This window comes from Camelina sativa, chromosome 8, assembly GCF_030686135.1.
Source record: "Camelina sativa cultivar CO46 ecotype springtype chromosome 8, ASM3068613v1".
In the NCBI taxonomy this organism is placed as follows: Eukaryota; Viridiplantae; Streptophyta; class Magnoliopsida; order Brassicales; family Brassicaceae; genus Camelina; species Camelina sativa.
Window position 1 is genome coordinate 18,325,508 of NC_141887.1, and position 11,791 is coordinate 18,337,298.

Consider the following 11,791-nt stretch of genomic DNA (forward strand, 5'->3'; position numbering starts at 1 on the left):
GGTTTGAGATTTGAATAGAGTTTTAAAGACTTCAAATGTTATATTTTTTTTTTGGCAAATTACATAGAATCTATTGTTATTAGATATTTAGTTAAACTATGTTAAAGTAATATTTTCATCCGTTGATAGTGACGGTGGCAGGGGGACTAACGGCGGTGCCATCGAGATAGCCAGCAAAGCGATGTCAATCTACAAGAGCATGAACTTGAAGCTTACACATAAGATAATTGGTTGGGGTAAGTTTGGTAACATTGGTAAAGTTGACGTGAAGAAGAGCAGTATTGGTGGAGGTCATGGTGTCGGTAATGGTGGGTAGAGTAGACATGAAGCTACACACGAGAGAACAATGAAAATAAGAGAAAAAAAAACTTTATATATCGTAACCTGCTCTTGATACCATATGATTGTTTATGTGAAGGATAATTTTATTCAATAGAGAGTTACAAGTATATTACACCTACGGGTCCTTCTAGGGTTCTATACAGAGATTGATTACAATATCTACTTAACATAAATAGAAGATTAACAAGAGTAATGAGAATATTTGATTGATGGAATCATTGATATGATTGATCCTTAATAAAAAAATGCACCTCACTGACCAAAGCCACCAGCTCAAGAATATAATCGATTCTGTTGGAGGTGGATTCTCACTCCCCAGAGAAAGCCCGGCTCATGAACTTTGAACAGAGGCCCAAAACTGTTAAGAGTGTGAGCGAGGGTATTTTGGTATTTCCGATAAACGAACCGACACAATATCCTATAAATATGGGTGTACGACATCCAAAAGAGGGGCAGAGAAAAAGGCAAGAAAACGGTTAGAGAAAGCGACAAGCAATTGACGGCTTACTCGTTGACGCCTTACATTAGACGAGCCACTTATTCGTTTATTCCCTTTAAACTCTTCTTTTTGCTCATTTTTAACTTGTCCAACCGACTTTATAACTCAACTTTCAAGTGTTTGACACGAATTAATAAAGAGAGTTTCAATATCTTTTCCACCAAACTAAAATTCTAATTTTAACTGATTTGGACATCAACAATTTGGCGCGCCAGTTAGGGGGAGCCAAATTGAAATTTTCTTTAAGATTCAAAAGACGAACCTATGGAAGCTTGACAAAATGACCGGACTCATTATTAGCGAAAGCTCAAGCAAGGAAGCAACGCCGTCGGGAAGAACAGTTACCCCGGCGCAGGACCTAGTGGAAGCGACCGTCCTTCGAACTCCAGAGGCTCCAAGGAAGGCTGTGGTTGTAGAAAGCCTAGAGTTCTTCATTGCAACAAATCTAACAAGCCCGGTGATATGTATATATTTTACACTTTTTCATCATGCATTTGTCATTCATTTTGTTCTCTTAACTCATTGTTTTACATTGTTTTTAGTCTCTTTTGCATAATATGCATATCTAAGTAGTCTTTGCATTGGTATTGCATGCATCTTGCATATTGGAGTTGTTTCAGGTGTTTTAGGAGATGTCCAAACCATCAAAAGCAAATAGGGAGCAGGAAGGCAGTCCAACGACTCGATCTACACTACCTAGCGACCAACCTTCCACGTCTTTGATCGAGTCGAGTGAAGATTTTAATTTGGGATTTAGCGTTTGATGTACTCATCAAAGCTGTAGAGAATTGATTCATCCTTCCAATGCCATTTATTTCAAGCCAATCGGAATCGTGGTTCAAGTGTTATCACCATTTTAGTGGATGCACGTACGTTCTAAATTCCAACTCAACCTGCACGCAAAGAAGAGCTCCCACTCGATCAGACAAGTTAGCAGCGACTCAACTAAGACGTCACAGAAGGGATCCTAAGCACCCTCAAGATGCGACTCGATCAGCAGCTCCCAGACCACACTTTTCAAGCTGCCACTCGATCGACCTTTTCAAACGGCCACTCGATCGACGTTTTTAAGCTGCCACTCGATCGACGTTTTCAAGCTGCCACTCGATCGATGTTTCCAAGCTGCCACTCGATCAGACGTCCTAAACTACGACTCGATCGACACTCTCACGACGCGACTCAATCCACGCTCTTAAACCGACATCCTGGTTTTGTTTTGAAGATGCATCCAATCCGATTCCCGAACCGACCTTCTATCTTGTCGTTTTATGTTTTAGGGCTTTCCATGTTTTACTGTTAATACATTTTGTTAAGTCTTTACATGAGACATCTCCTTTTCCTTTAAGGTTTACCTAGCCACCAAAAACGTTATCTGATTTTGTAATCCAGATATCTTTGAACTTATTGAGTGTTTGCATTTTATTTCTTCTACCAAGTTGTTTATCTCATTTTTATCTAACTGATGATGCTTGATTCAATGTTTTATAAGTTTATATCCTTGATGATGATTTCTGGATCCGAGTAGTGTTAGAGTTCTTGAGGATGGGATAGATTAGGTGGAGGATCTTAGTATGTACGGTGTTTAAGTTTAGATTCGCATGATTCCCTTCCGGACTAGAGTTAGAAATACTAGTTTCTCTTTGATCAATTGAAACTAGGTCTTAGACATTTCCACAGCCAAAAGGTGTTTGATGAAATGTGTGACCAACTAGTGTCAGAGACCTATATTCCTAGCCTAAGAGATTAACTGTCTAGGGTGTTTCTTGATGTGAATGAACTGGTTCGTCACACCTGCTTGACCATGTTTCTCTAGCGAGAGCTAGGTTTGGAAGTGTTTAAGTTTGAGTAGCTTTTGCTAAGAGATTGGATTAGCTAAGTTGTGATGTTCATTTTCTAGGGATAGTTTGCTTGTGGCATGTTACACACTCTGTAGACTAGGAGACTCCACCGACATCAATTACTCCCATCCTTAGGACTTCTATCTTTCTGATTGTTGTTGCATTCCTGAGACCGTTTCTATTCTTGTTGTTTAGTTCATTCTTAGACTCGTTTCTGTTTTTACTCATGTTTACTTCTTGTCATGCATGTTCGTTTCTAGTTTTGTAGTTCATTTCCGTTTTGCATTATGATCATTCTAGGATTGTTAGATATAAAATCATTCTTTGAATTGGCTTGACTTGTGATTGCTTGATTGCATCTTGATTGCTAGCATCATCCCATTTGGATTGACACCTTAACTACTACAACTACATAAGGTTAATTGAACCTGCTAGGATAGACACACAAAAATTCTAGTATCAATTTGGCGCTGTTGCCATTTGGGATTCATTATGCTACATTTGAGATTTTAAGTTTTGCAAGATTAAGTTCTGTTACACTTATCCTTCTGAGTACTAACTTGCTTTGGTTGTCTGCTTATTTTTTTTTGCATATCATGTACTTGTTAATTGCAACCTTGCATGCACACCAGGTCAAAAGGACATCAGAATCTCCTTTCTGTTATTGACGACATCAATCGGTTGCAACGACCACGACAAGCTCGTACTTTCACTGATCATCCCGCACTAGTCACTATTGAACATCCTAACAGACCCATTCCGAGACCGCGACACATTGGTGCTGGAGATGCACTGAACATTCACACTCAGCGTGCTGGAATCGTTCTTCCTGCCGTGCAGAATAACAACTTCGAAATCAAAAGTGGTATGATCTCCATGATCCAAGGAAACAAGTTTCACGGGTTGCCTATGGAGAATCCAATCGACCCCTTGCATGAGTTCGACCGTCTGTGCAGTCTTACCAAGATCAATGGAGTGAGTGAGGATGGTTACAAGATGCGCCTCTTCTCATCAATGGGAGAAAAACATTCCCAAGGATCCATCACCATGTGGGATGACAGCAAGAAAGCATTCTTGGCTAAGTTCTTCTCCAAATCCAGAACATCACTTCTCAAGAATGAAATCTCTAGCTTTACTCAGAAGAACTCAGAATAATTATGTGAAGCCTGGGAGCATTTCAAGAGTTACCAGAGCCAATGCCCACACCATGGATTCAGCAACGAGTCGCTGCTGAGCACTCTCTACCGTGGTGTACTTCTAAAGATACGCATGCTGCTTGACAATGCGTCAAATGGGAACTTCCATAACAAGGACGTAGATGAAGGTTGGGAACTCGTTGAAAATCTCGCCGAGGCTGATGGCAACTACAATGGAGACTACGATCGCACAGTCCAAGGAGACGCTGGTTCTGAGAAGAAGTACAAGAAAGACCTCAAGAATGTTAATGAGAAGCTCGAGCACATCTTGCTAAGTCAGCAGAAGAGCGTCCACTTTGTATCTGAGGATGACCCTTTCACTACAAGAAAACAGGACATTTACGACTACGATTGGCGACTAAACACGTAGTCGCCAAATTTAGTGACTATATACCGACTGCTTACCCACTACTTTACAACTGCTCATTATTAGTCGTAAGTTAGTCGTTATTTACCAACTGAATTGAGTAGTTGGTTTAGTAGTCGTTAATTAGCGATAATTTAACGACTGAAAGACAAGAAAATAATATCGTCACCTTAGAGTAGCTAATTTGGCGACTACATGGGGACTACTGCGGCGAGTCGTTAAATTGGCGACTAACATACGACCACATCTGTTAGTCGGCAAATAAGTGACTACTAACCGACTAATGAGGCGAGTCGTAAACATGTCGGCCAAAAAGAAACACATTTTATTCGTTTGGGGGTTGGTAAGCTTTGTTTTTTTGCGACTGTTAGTTTGAGTCACATCACAGTCGCGAAATAGTCGGTAAGTAGTCGCCAAAGAACTCTATATATACCACACCTTTGTTTCTTATTTCATTCACACCACAAGAAAGAGCATTAATAAGAAAAAAATCGAGAGTGAGAAAAAAAAAATCGAGAGTGAAAAAAAAATAGAGAGAAAAAAAAAACAAGAGTGAAAGGTTTTTAATAATGGCGGGAAGTTGTAATTATAGTCATTTTCGGGAGTGGATGTATAAGAGGCTTGATGAAGTGACGAGAAATTTCATGGAAGAGTTCAGCACCGGGGTAGAGGAGTTCATGGCTTTTGCAAATAGCCAGCGTATAGCACAAAATAATGGTGGTAAGTTTCATTGTCCTTGTGATAAGTGCAAAAACGGTAGGCGTCTTCCGGGGGGTACAAGTTGGAATCATTTTTTTTTGCTATGGGTTTATGGCAGATTATTATGTTTGGTATAAACATGGGAAAGAAATTAATATGGGCATAGAAACGAGTTATGTAGATCCGACATTTATAAGTGGGAATGAAGAAGTGGGTAATGTGGTAAGAGATAGATATGTGGATATGGTGAATGATGCATTTCATAATAACATAAGTTTAGATGATAATTATCATCAAGATGGTAGTTATCAGAATGTAGAGGAACCAGTACTTAACCATTCCAAGAAATTCTACGACTTGTTAGAAGGTGCAAAAAATCTATTATATGATGGTTGTCATGAAGGTCACTCATAATTATCCCTAGCTGCTAGAGTCATGCAAAATAAGGCAGATTATAATATGAGTGAAAAGTTAGTGGATACGGTTTGTGAAATGTTGACTGATTATCTACCAGAAGGAAACCAGGCTACTGGTTCACATTATCAGACAGAAAAATTGATGCGCAAGTTAGGCCTCCCATATCATACAATTGATGTTTGTATTAACAATTGTATGATATTTTGGAAAGATGACAAAAAGGAAGATAAATGTCTGTTTTGTGGTGCACAAAGATGGAAGCCTCGGGAGGGCCGACGTAGAACCAAAGTACCATATAGTCGTATGTGGTATCTGCCTATTGCTGATAGATTGAAGAGAATGTATCAAAGCCACAAGACTGCAGCAGCAATGAAATGACATGTCGAGCACTAAACAAAGGATGGAGAAATGAATAATCTTTCTGATGCAGCAGAGTGGAGGTATTTTCAAGAACAAAATCCTCGTTTTGCCGAAGAACCCCGTAACGTGTATCTTGGATTATGTACCGATGGGTTCCATCCATTTGGGATATCTCGAAATCATTCTTTATGGCCTGTGATCTTGACGCCATATAATCTACCCCTAGTATGTGCATGTATACCGAGTATTTGTTTCTTACAATTCTGAATTCTGGGCCAAATCATCCGTTAGCTAGTCTCGAAATATTTCTCCAACCTCTTATTGAGGAGTTAAAAGAGTTGTGGTCTACTGGAGTTGATGCGTACGATGTGTCCTTGAGTCAAAATTTTAATCTAAAAGCAGCGCTGATGTGGACGATCAGCGATTTCCCGGCGTATGACATGTTATCTGGATGGACAACACATGGTAAATTGTCTTGTCCAGTTTGCATGGACGATACAAAGTCTTTTTATCTACCTAATGGAAGGAAGACATGTTGGTTTGATTGTCACCGGAGAATTCTTCCTCATGGTCATCCTCTTAGGCGGAATAATAAAGACTTCTTAAAAGGTAAAGACGCTATGAGAGAGTATCCACCTGAGTCTTTGACCGGTGAGCAAATTTACTCTGAGCGATTGGATGGTGTGAATCCACCAAAAACGAAGGACGTCGGTGGAAATGGACTCAAAACTAGACACCGTTGTTTCCACCACCACCGGAATCCCTTCCTTCTCGACTACCCGTTTGGGACATGCGTGTATCAAATGCCCATACATCCCACACAGTGAACAAATTTTTGGCAGACCCTCATATGCCACGAAAAATCTGTCTCCATTTACAACCACTAAACCTTTCAGCGGTTTGGATAAGTTTACCTCAACACAAATCCTGGCAAAATGAGCCCTCTCAAAATTGGTAGTGTTCGCATCTATCCGAACAGGCTTCCCCAACCCTCGTACAATAGCCAACAGGATAGATTGGTGATAATAGGTTAACGGAAGGTTGGACAACCGAATCCAAACCGGCGTGGTCACAATATCATCCTTTAATGGATCAAAACGGGGTGACCAGTCCTGGACTAACAAGCAATGCCCGAACACCCTCCAAGGCCCTCCTGTCAGTGCCGCTACATACTCCTCTTCCAGATCAAATCGGACCATAAAAAATTGGCGGGATAAATCCAGAACAAACATGGCTCCCTTTGGCTTCCACATCTCCTGCAGCTTCCGACTCATGACTGCTATCGGTATGTGAATCCCCAAGACCTTCACGATCATACAATTCTTCCATAGACCCTTCATTGCTTCAATCACTTCCTCTGCAATCGTGATAACTGGTTCTCCCTCCTTACAATCCGGGAACTCCAATCTCACTCGTTCTGTTACGAACGCCGCATCCAACACACTCTCCGGTGAAGGAGTTCCCCCAACAGCACTCCCCTTCACCCTGTCCACCCATGATCCTGAACTATCCGGTGGATCTCCCGGTGGCCTCCCCTTCTCACCAATCTCCATCATAATCACCTCTTGACCTACAGCATTCGCTTCGTTCTCCATCATATCATTAGAGAGTACTAAGCTACTTAATGTTGTATTCGGACTAGTAATTATGAATTGTTATGTCAATAACTTTATAGAAGCATTACAGAAACAGCTAGTATAGATGATTGAAAAAAAAACACACACACACAAGAATTAAATACTTTGAAAAAAAGAACATGGATAGCTACAATCACGGCATATATATCGACGTTTATGTTCTATTGTCAATTTTTAATATGTATTTTCGATTTTTTTTAAAATATAATAATCAGCGTCATTCACTCATTTATCACGTTGATTGCTTCACCTAATCTTGTCCTATTTCACCTGATCTGTCCTATTTCAATGAAGAAGAATCAAAGCAAGTGGTCAAAGAAAAGAAAAACAAAGCAGTAATTCTCTTCTTAATTATTGTTGGATCCATTAAGATTGATTTTGTAACTTCTTCTTCGCTGTCTTGTCTTGTGACATGTTTTTTCCTGTGCCCTTAATTCTATTGTTTTCTTTTGACACTTGTTCTTCTTGCCTCTCTTGTGACTTGTTTATTTTTTTAGTGAATTATTGGCTATCTTTTCAAGTAGTGATCTTGTGACTTGGTTTTTGTAGTGCTCTTTTTGATAAGTCAATTGTTTTCCTTATAGCTGCCCAAAATAACCAGTAACCAAATAATCGACCGAACTGAATCAAAAAAATTAAACCAAAACTAAACCGAAATTCTTCGAATAACTGAATATTTAGTAAAATCCTATATTCATACTAACCAAAACCAAACTGAACCGACAATTAAATAATTAACCAAAATATCTGAAAATCTAGAAAATACCAAATATAATATCTATATATTATATATATATAAAGTTATATTTTCTCTTTTCTCTTTCCTCCACATCAACATCCAGCTAAACAATGTTATATATATTTTTTGTGTTATAAAATACTATTTTAAATATCCATTCATTGCATATTTATTATTTATAACTAATAGTAGTAAAAAGAACATAAATTAATTAAATTTTAAAATTTTAAAATCAAAAATATAATCTTTTTAGTAAATAAAAAAAACATAACTATATAAAATGAATTAAGTAATATAAATGAAATTTTAAAATAGTAAAAGTAATACTATGAATTTGTTTTAGTAATAATGTTGTTATGCAAATTTTAACAAAAAAATGATCATATTCCAAAATTTAGAATGAGTTATTGAGATTTAAAATGGAAGTAAGATTCTAATGCACGGTAAAGTAGAAAAACAGTTATGTAATTGTATTTATAAAATTCTAAACATAAAAATAAAGTTGAAGTGAAACATTAGTTTTTAAGAAACATATACTACAAAGATCTATTATAACACTTAAAGAAAAATAAAAGATTAATTACTCAACTCAACTTAAAAGTTTTGATCTAAAATGAAAACATTGTAAAGGTCACAATTTTTGGGAAAACTATGAAAAAGAATTTTGAAATAATGATATGCAAGCCGTTACAAAAGTGACAAGTTGTGTAGCATATCTCATAAGACATATTATCAAGTGGAGGTACAATTCTATAAAATAATATATACACACACACACATATATATATAACAAGCTTGAGATTTCATTAATTTTATCAAATGCTTTTAATCCAAAACATTGACAGTCATAACATATTTAAAGTACAGTATGTTTTTTTGAGAAGACAAAAACTAAGATTGCATCCAAAATTAACATCTGAAAATAACATATGAGTTTTATAAAAAATATGTAACTTGGATTAGTGAACGGATATTCATTGTCGAGTTTAACCGTTTCACCATTTAAGAATTCTTGACTTGGTCGGAAATTCTATTATGACAGGTGATGCACTTGGACAACCAGTTGTAGCGACATAACAATAAAAATGTTCATGAAACTTTGTATAGTTGCGTTTAATTTGGGCTATCGATATATTTAAATGATCTCTATAATTAGGCCGACGATCGACACTCGACGTAAGAACTTTTAAAAAGATGTTTTCATGAGATATTAATATGAGATATTAATATAGAATGAACTCTTCTAGGGATAAAAGGTCAGAAGATTGTCGAAAATATTTTTTACTCTTCCAGTGAGGTTCTTAACTCATTTTTTAAAATTAAAATCTCGCGCGCGTGAGTACATATTCTAGTACTTAATATTATGCAAAACTATAAAATAAACTTAAAATTTTAATTATTTCTACATTGAAGACAATTAAATACTTTAAATAATCAATATATTAAAAAGTTATTATTTTGAATTTACAAAATTAAATACAATTTTGTAAAATGGAATCAATATTTTTCCCTTTTTTTATTTTTATTATTGTATTTTTGGTTAATATTGGTTATATCCGGTTACTTTTGTTATATTAGGTTTATTTGGTTTATGTTAGTTATGGTTATCAAAAGAAACATAATCGAATTTTTTAAAATATCCAAATAGTTATTATGTTACTATATCTAAATTAACTAAAATCAAACAAAACCAAATCGAAACCAAATAGTTAACCGAATGTCTAGGTCTAATCTACACATTTGCTTCTATAATCCACTAACTTCCACTATATATTTTAATCATGTGCTTCTGTAATCCACTAACTTCCACTAAATATTTTAATCCACCAAGCCTGTCTCCCAAGTTCATATAAGGGTGTTTCACAGCACAACAATCAAAGCAAGAGACGAAGGAAAAAAAAGCTTATACTTCTTTTTGAATTCTTGAATACTTTGTTTAGTTGTTTTGTTTTGTTTCTTTTTACAATTTGGGGAAACAAAATGGATTCAAAATTCCATGCTTTTATGTTCCCCTGGTTTGCTTTTGGTCATATGATTCCTTTTTTACATCTTGCAAACAAACTAGCTGAGAAAGGTCACCGAGTTACATTCTTGCTGCCTAAGAAAGCTCAAAAGCAGGTGGAACATCACAACCTGTTCCCAGACAGTATTGTCTTTCACCCTCTCACCGTCCCTCATGTCAATGGCCTCCCTCGTGGTGCCGAGACAACCTCGGATATCTCAATTTCGGAGGATAATTTATTGTGCGAAGTCTTAGATCTCACTCGCGATCAGGTTGAAGCTGCGGTTCGTGCTTTGAGACCGGATTTGATCTTCTTCGATTTTGCTCACTGGATTCCAGAAGTGGCGAAAGAGCTTTTGATCAAGACTGTGAGTTACATCATAGTATCTGCAACAACTATAGCTCATGACCAGGTCCCTGGTGGTGCTTGCGGTGTTCCTCCACCGGGTTATCCTTCATCGAAGGTGCGTCTCGGTGAAAACGATGCTCATGCCATAGCAAAATTGTCGATCTTCTACAAGAGACTTTATCATCAGATCACTACTGGTTTTAAGAGATGTGATATCATTGCATTGAGGACATGCAAAGACATCGAAGGTAAATTCTGCGACTATATAGCGCATCAATACCAAAAGAAGGTTCTCTTGACTGGTCCAATGCTCCCTGAGCCCGACACAAGTAAACCACTAGAACAACGCTGGAGTCATTTTCTGAGCGGGTTCCCACCGCGTTCAGTTGTATTTTGTGCACTTGGCAGCCAAATCGTTCTTGAGAAGGATCAATTTCAAGAACTCTGCTTAGGGATGGAGCTGACAGGTTTACCCTTTCTTTTAGCGGTAAAGCCACCGAAAGGATCATCAACGGTCCAAGAAGGTTTACCAGAAGGGTTCGAAGAGCGAGTGAAGGGGCGTGGTGTCGTTTGGGGAGGATGGGTGCAGCAACCATTGATACTGTCTCATCCATCAGTAGGCTGCTTTGTGAACCATTGCGGTCCAGGAGCAATATGGGAGTGTCTGATGACTGATTGCCAAATGGTTTTGCTTCCATTTTTACATGATCAAGTTCTCTTCACAAGGTTGTTGACTGACGAATTCGAGGTCTCCGTAGAAGTGTTGAGGGAAAAAACAGGATGGTTTTCAAAAGAGAGCTTAAGAGATGCGGTCAAGTCTGTGATGGATAAAGACAGCGACCTCGGGAAGCTAGTGAGGAGTAACCACGCTAAATTGAAGGAGATTCTTGTTAGTCCTGGATTATTGACTGGTTACGTTGATAGCTTTGTAGAGGCATTACAAGAGGAACTGATCTGATTAGTGATTACTGTATGTTGAAGACTTGTAATAATATTAAATCCATATTTTAAGGTTGAGAGTTGAGACGCTTTTAGATTTTAGAAATTTTGGTTTACGAATAATTATTTTTGAACTATAATAAATTTGAAAGGAAATGTCGTTACCTAGCCTAATTCCCAAATTTGTAGTGATATAAATTTACAACTGTATGAATTGTATTATAATAGAACTAACAAATGACATTAATGACAAAAGATTGTTTGACTAAAAACAACAATACTGAAAATCCAATATTTTAGTTTTTATTTAATTAATAATTTGATGAGTTAATTTTTTTCACAAAGATTGAGTAATATATTTGGTTAATCGGATTCTGAAAAAACAAGGAGAAAGTGGAAAGAAAATG

The 11,791-nt window shown here is 37.2% G+C and overlaps 2 protein-coding genes and 1 non-coding gene across 3 annotated transcripts; 1 reads left to right on the forward strand and 2 right to left on the reverse strand.

The window, feature by feature from the left end:
• Window positions 1-3,786: 3,786 nt before the first annotated feature.
• Window positions 3,787-3,893, reverse strand: LOC147940130 (small nucleolar RNA R71). The gene has a single exon (XR_015564838.1). It is a non-coding gene; the product is annotated as a small nucleolar RNA R71 (small nucleolar RNA).
• Window positions 3,894-6,320: 2,427 nt separating this feature from the next.
• LOC147940131 (uncharacterized) lies at window positions 6,321-7,313 on the reverse strand. Its single transcript, XM_087461159.1, has one exon. The coding sequence runs from the start codon at window positions 7,311-7,313 to the stop codon at window positions 6,321-6,323; it is 993 nt and encodes a 330-aa protein (XP_087317285.1).
• Window positions 7,314-9,916: 2,603 nt separating this feature from the next.
• On the forward strand, window positions 9,917-11,552 carry LOC104773272 (UDP-glycosyltransferase 79B8). The gene has a single exon (XM_010497849.2). The coding sequence runs from the start codon at window positions 10,075-10,077 to the stop codon at window positions 11,401-11,403; it is 1,329 nt and encodes a 442-aa protein (XP_010496151.1). The 5' UTR covers window positions 9,917-10,074; the 3' UTR covers window positions 11,404-11,552.
• The last annotated feature ends 239 nt before the right edge of the window (window positions 11,553-11,791 follow it).

Coding starts and splice junctions, on each gene's coding strand:
- LOC147940131 (XM_087461159.1), bottom strand. CDS start 7,313: ATGGAGAACGAAGCGAATGCTGTAGGTCAAGAGGTGATTATGATGGAG.
- LOC104773272 (XM_010497849.2), top strand. CDS start 10,075: ATGGATTCAAAATTCCATGCTTTTATGTTCCCCTGGTTTGCTTTTGGT.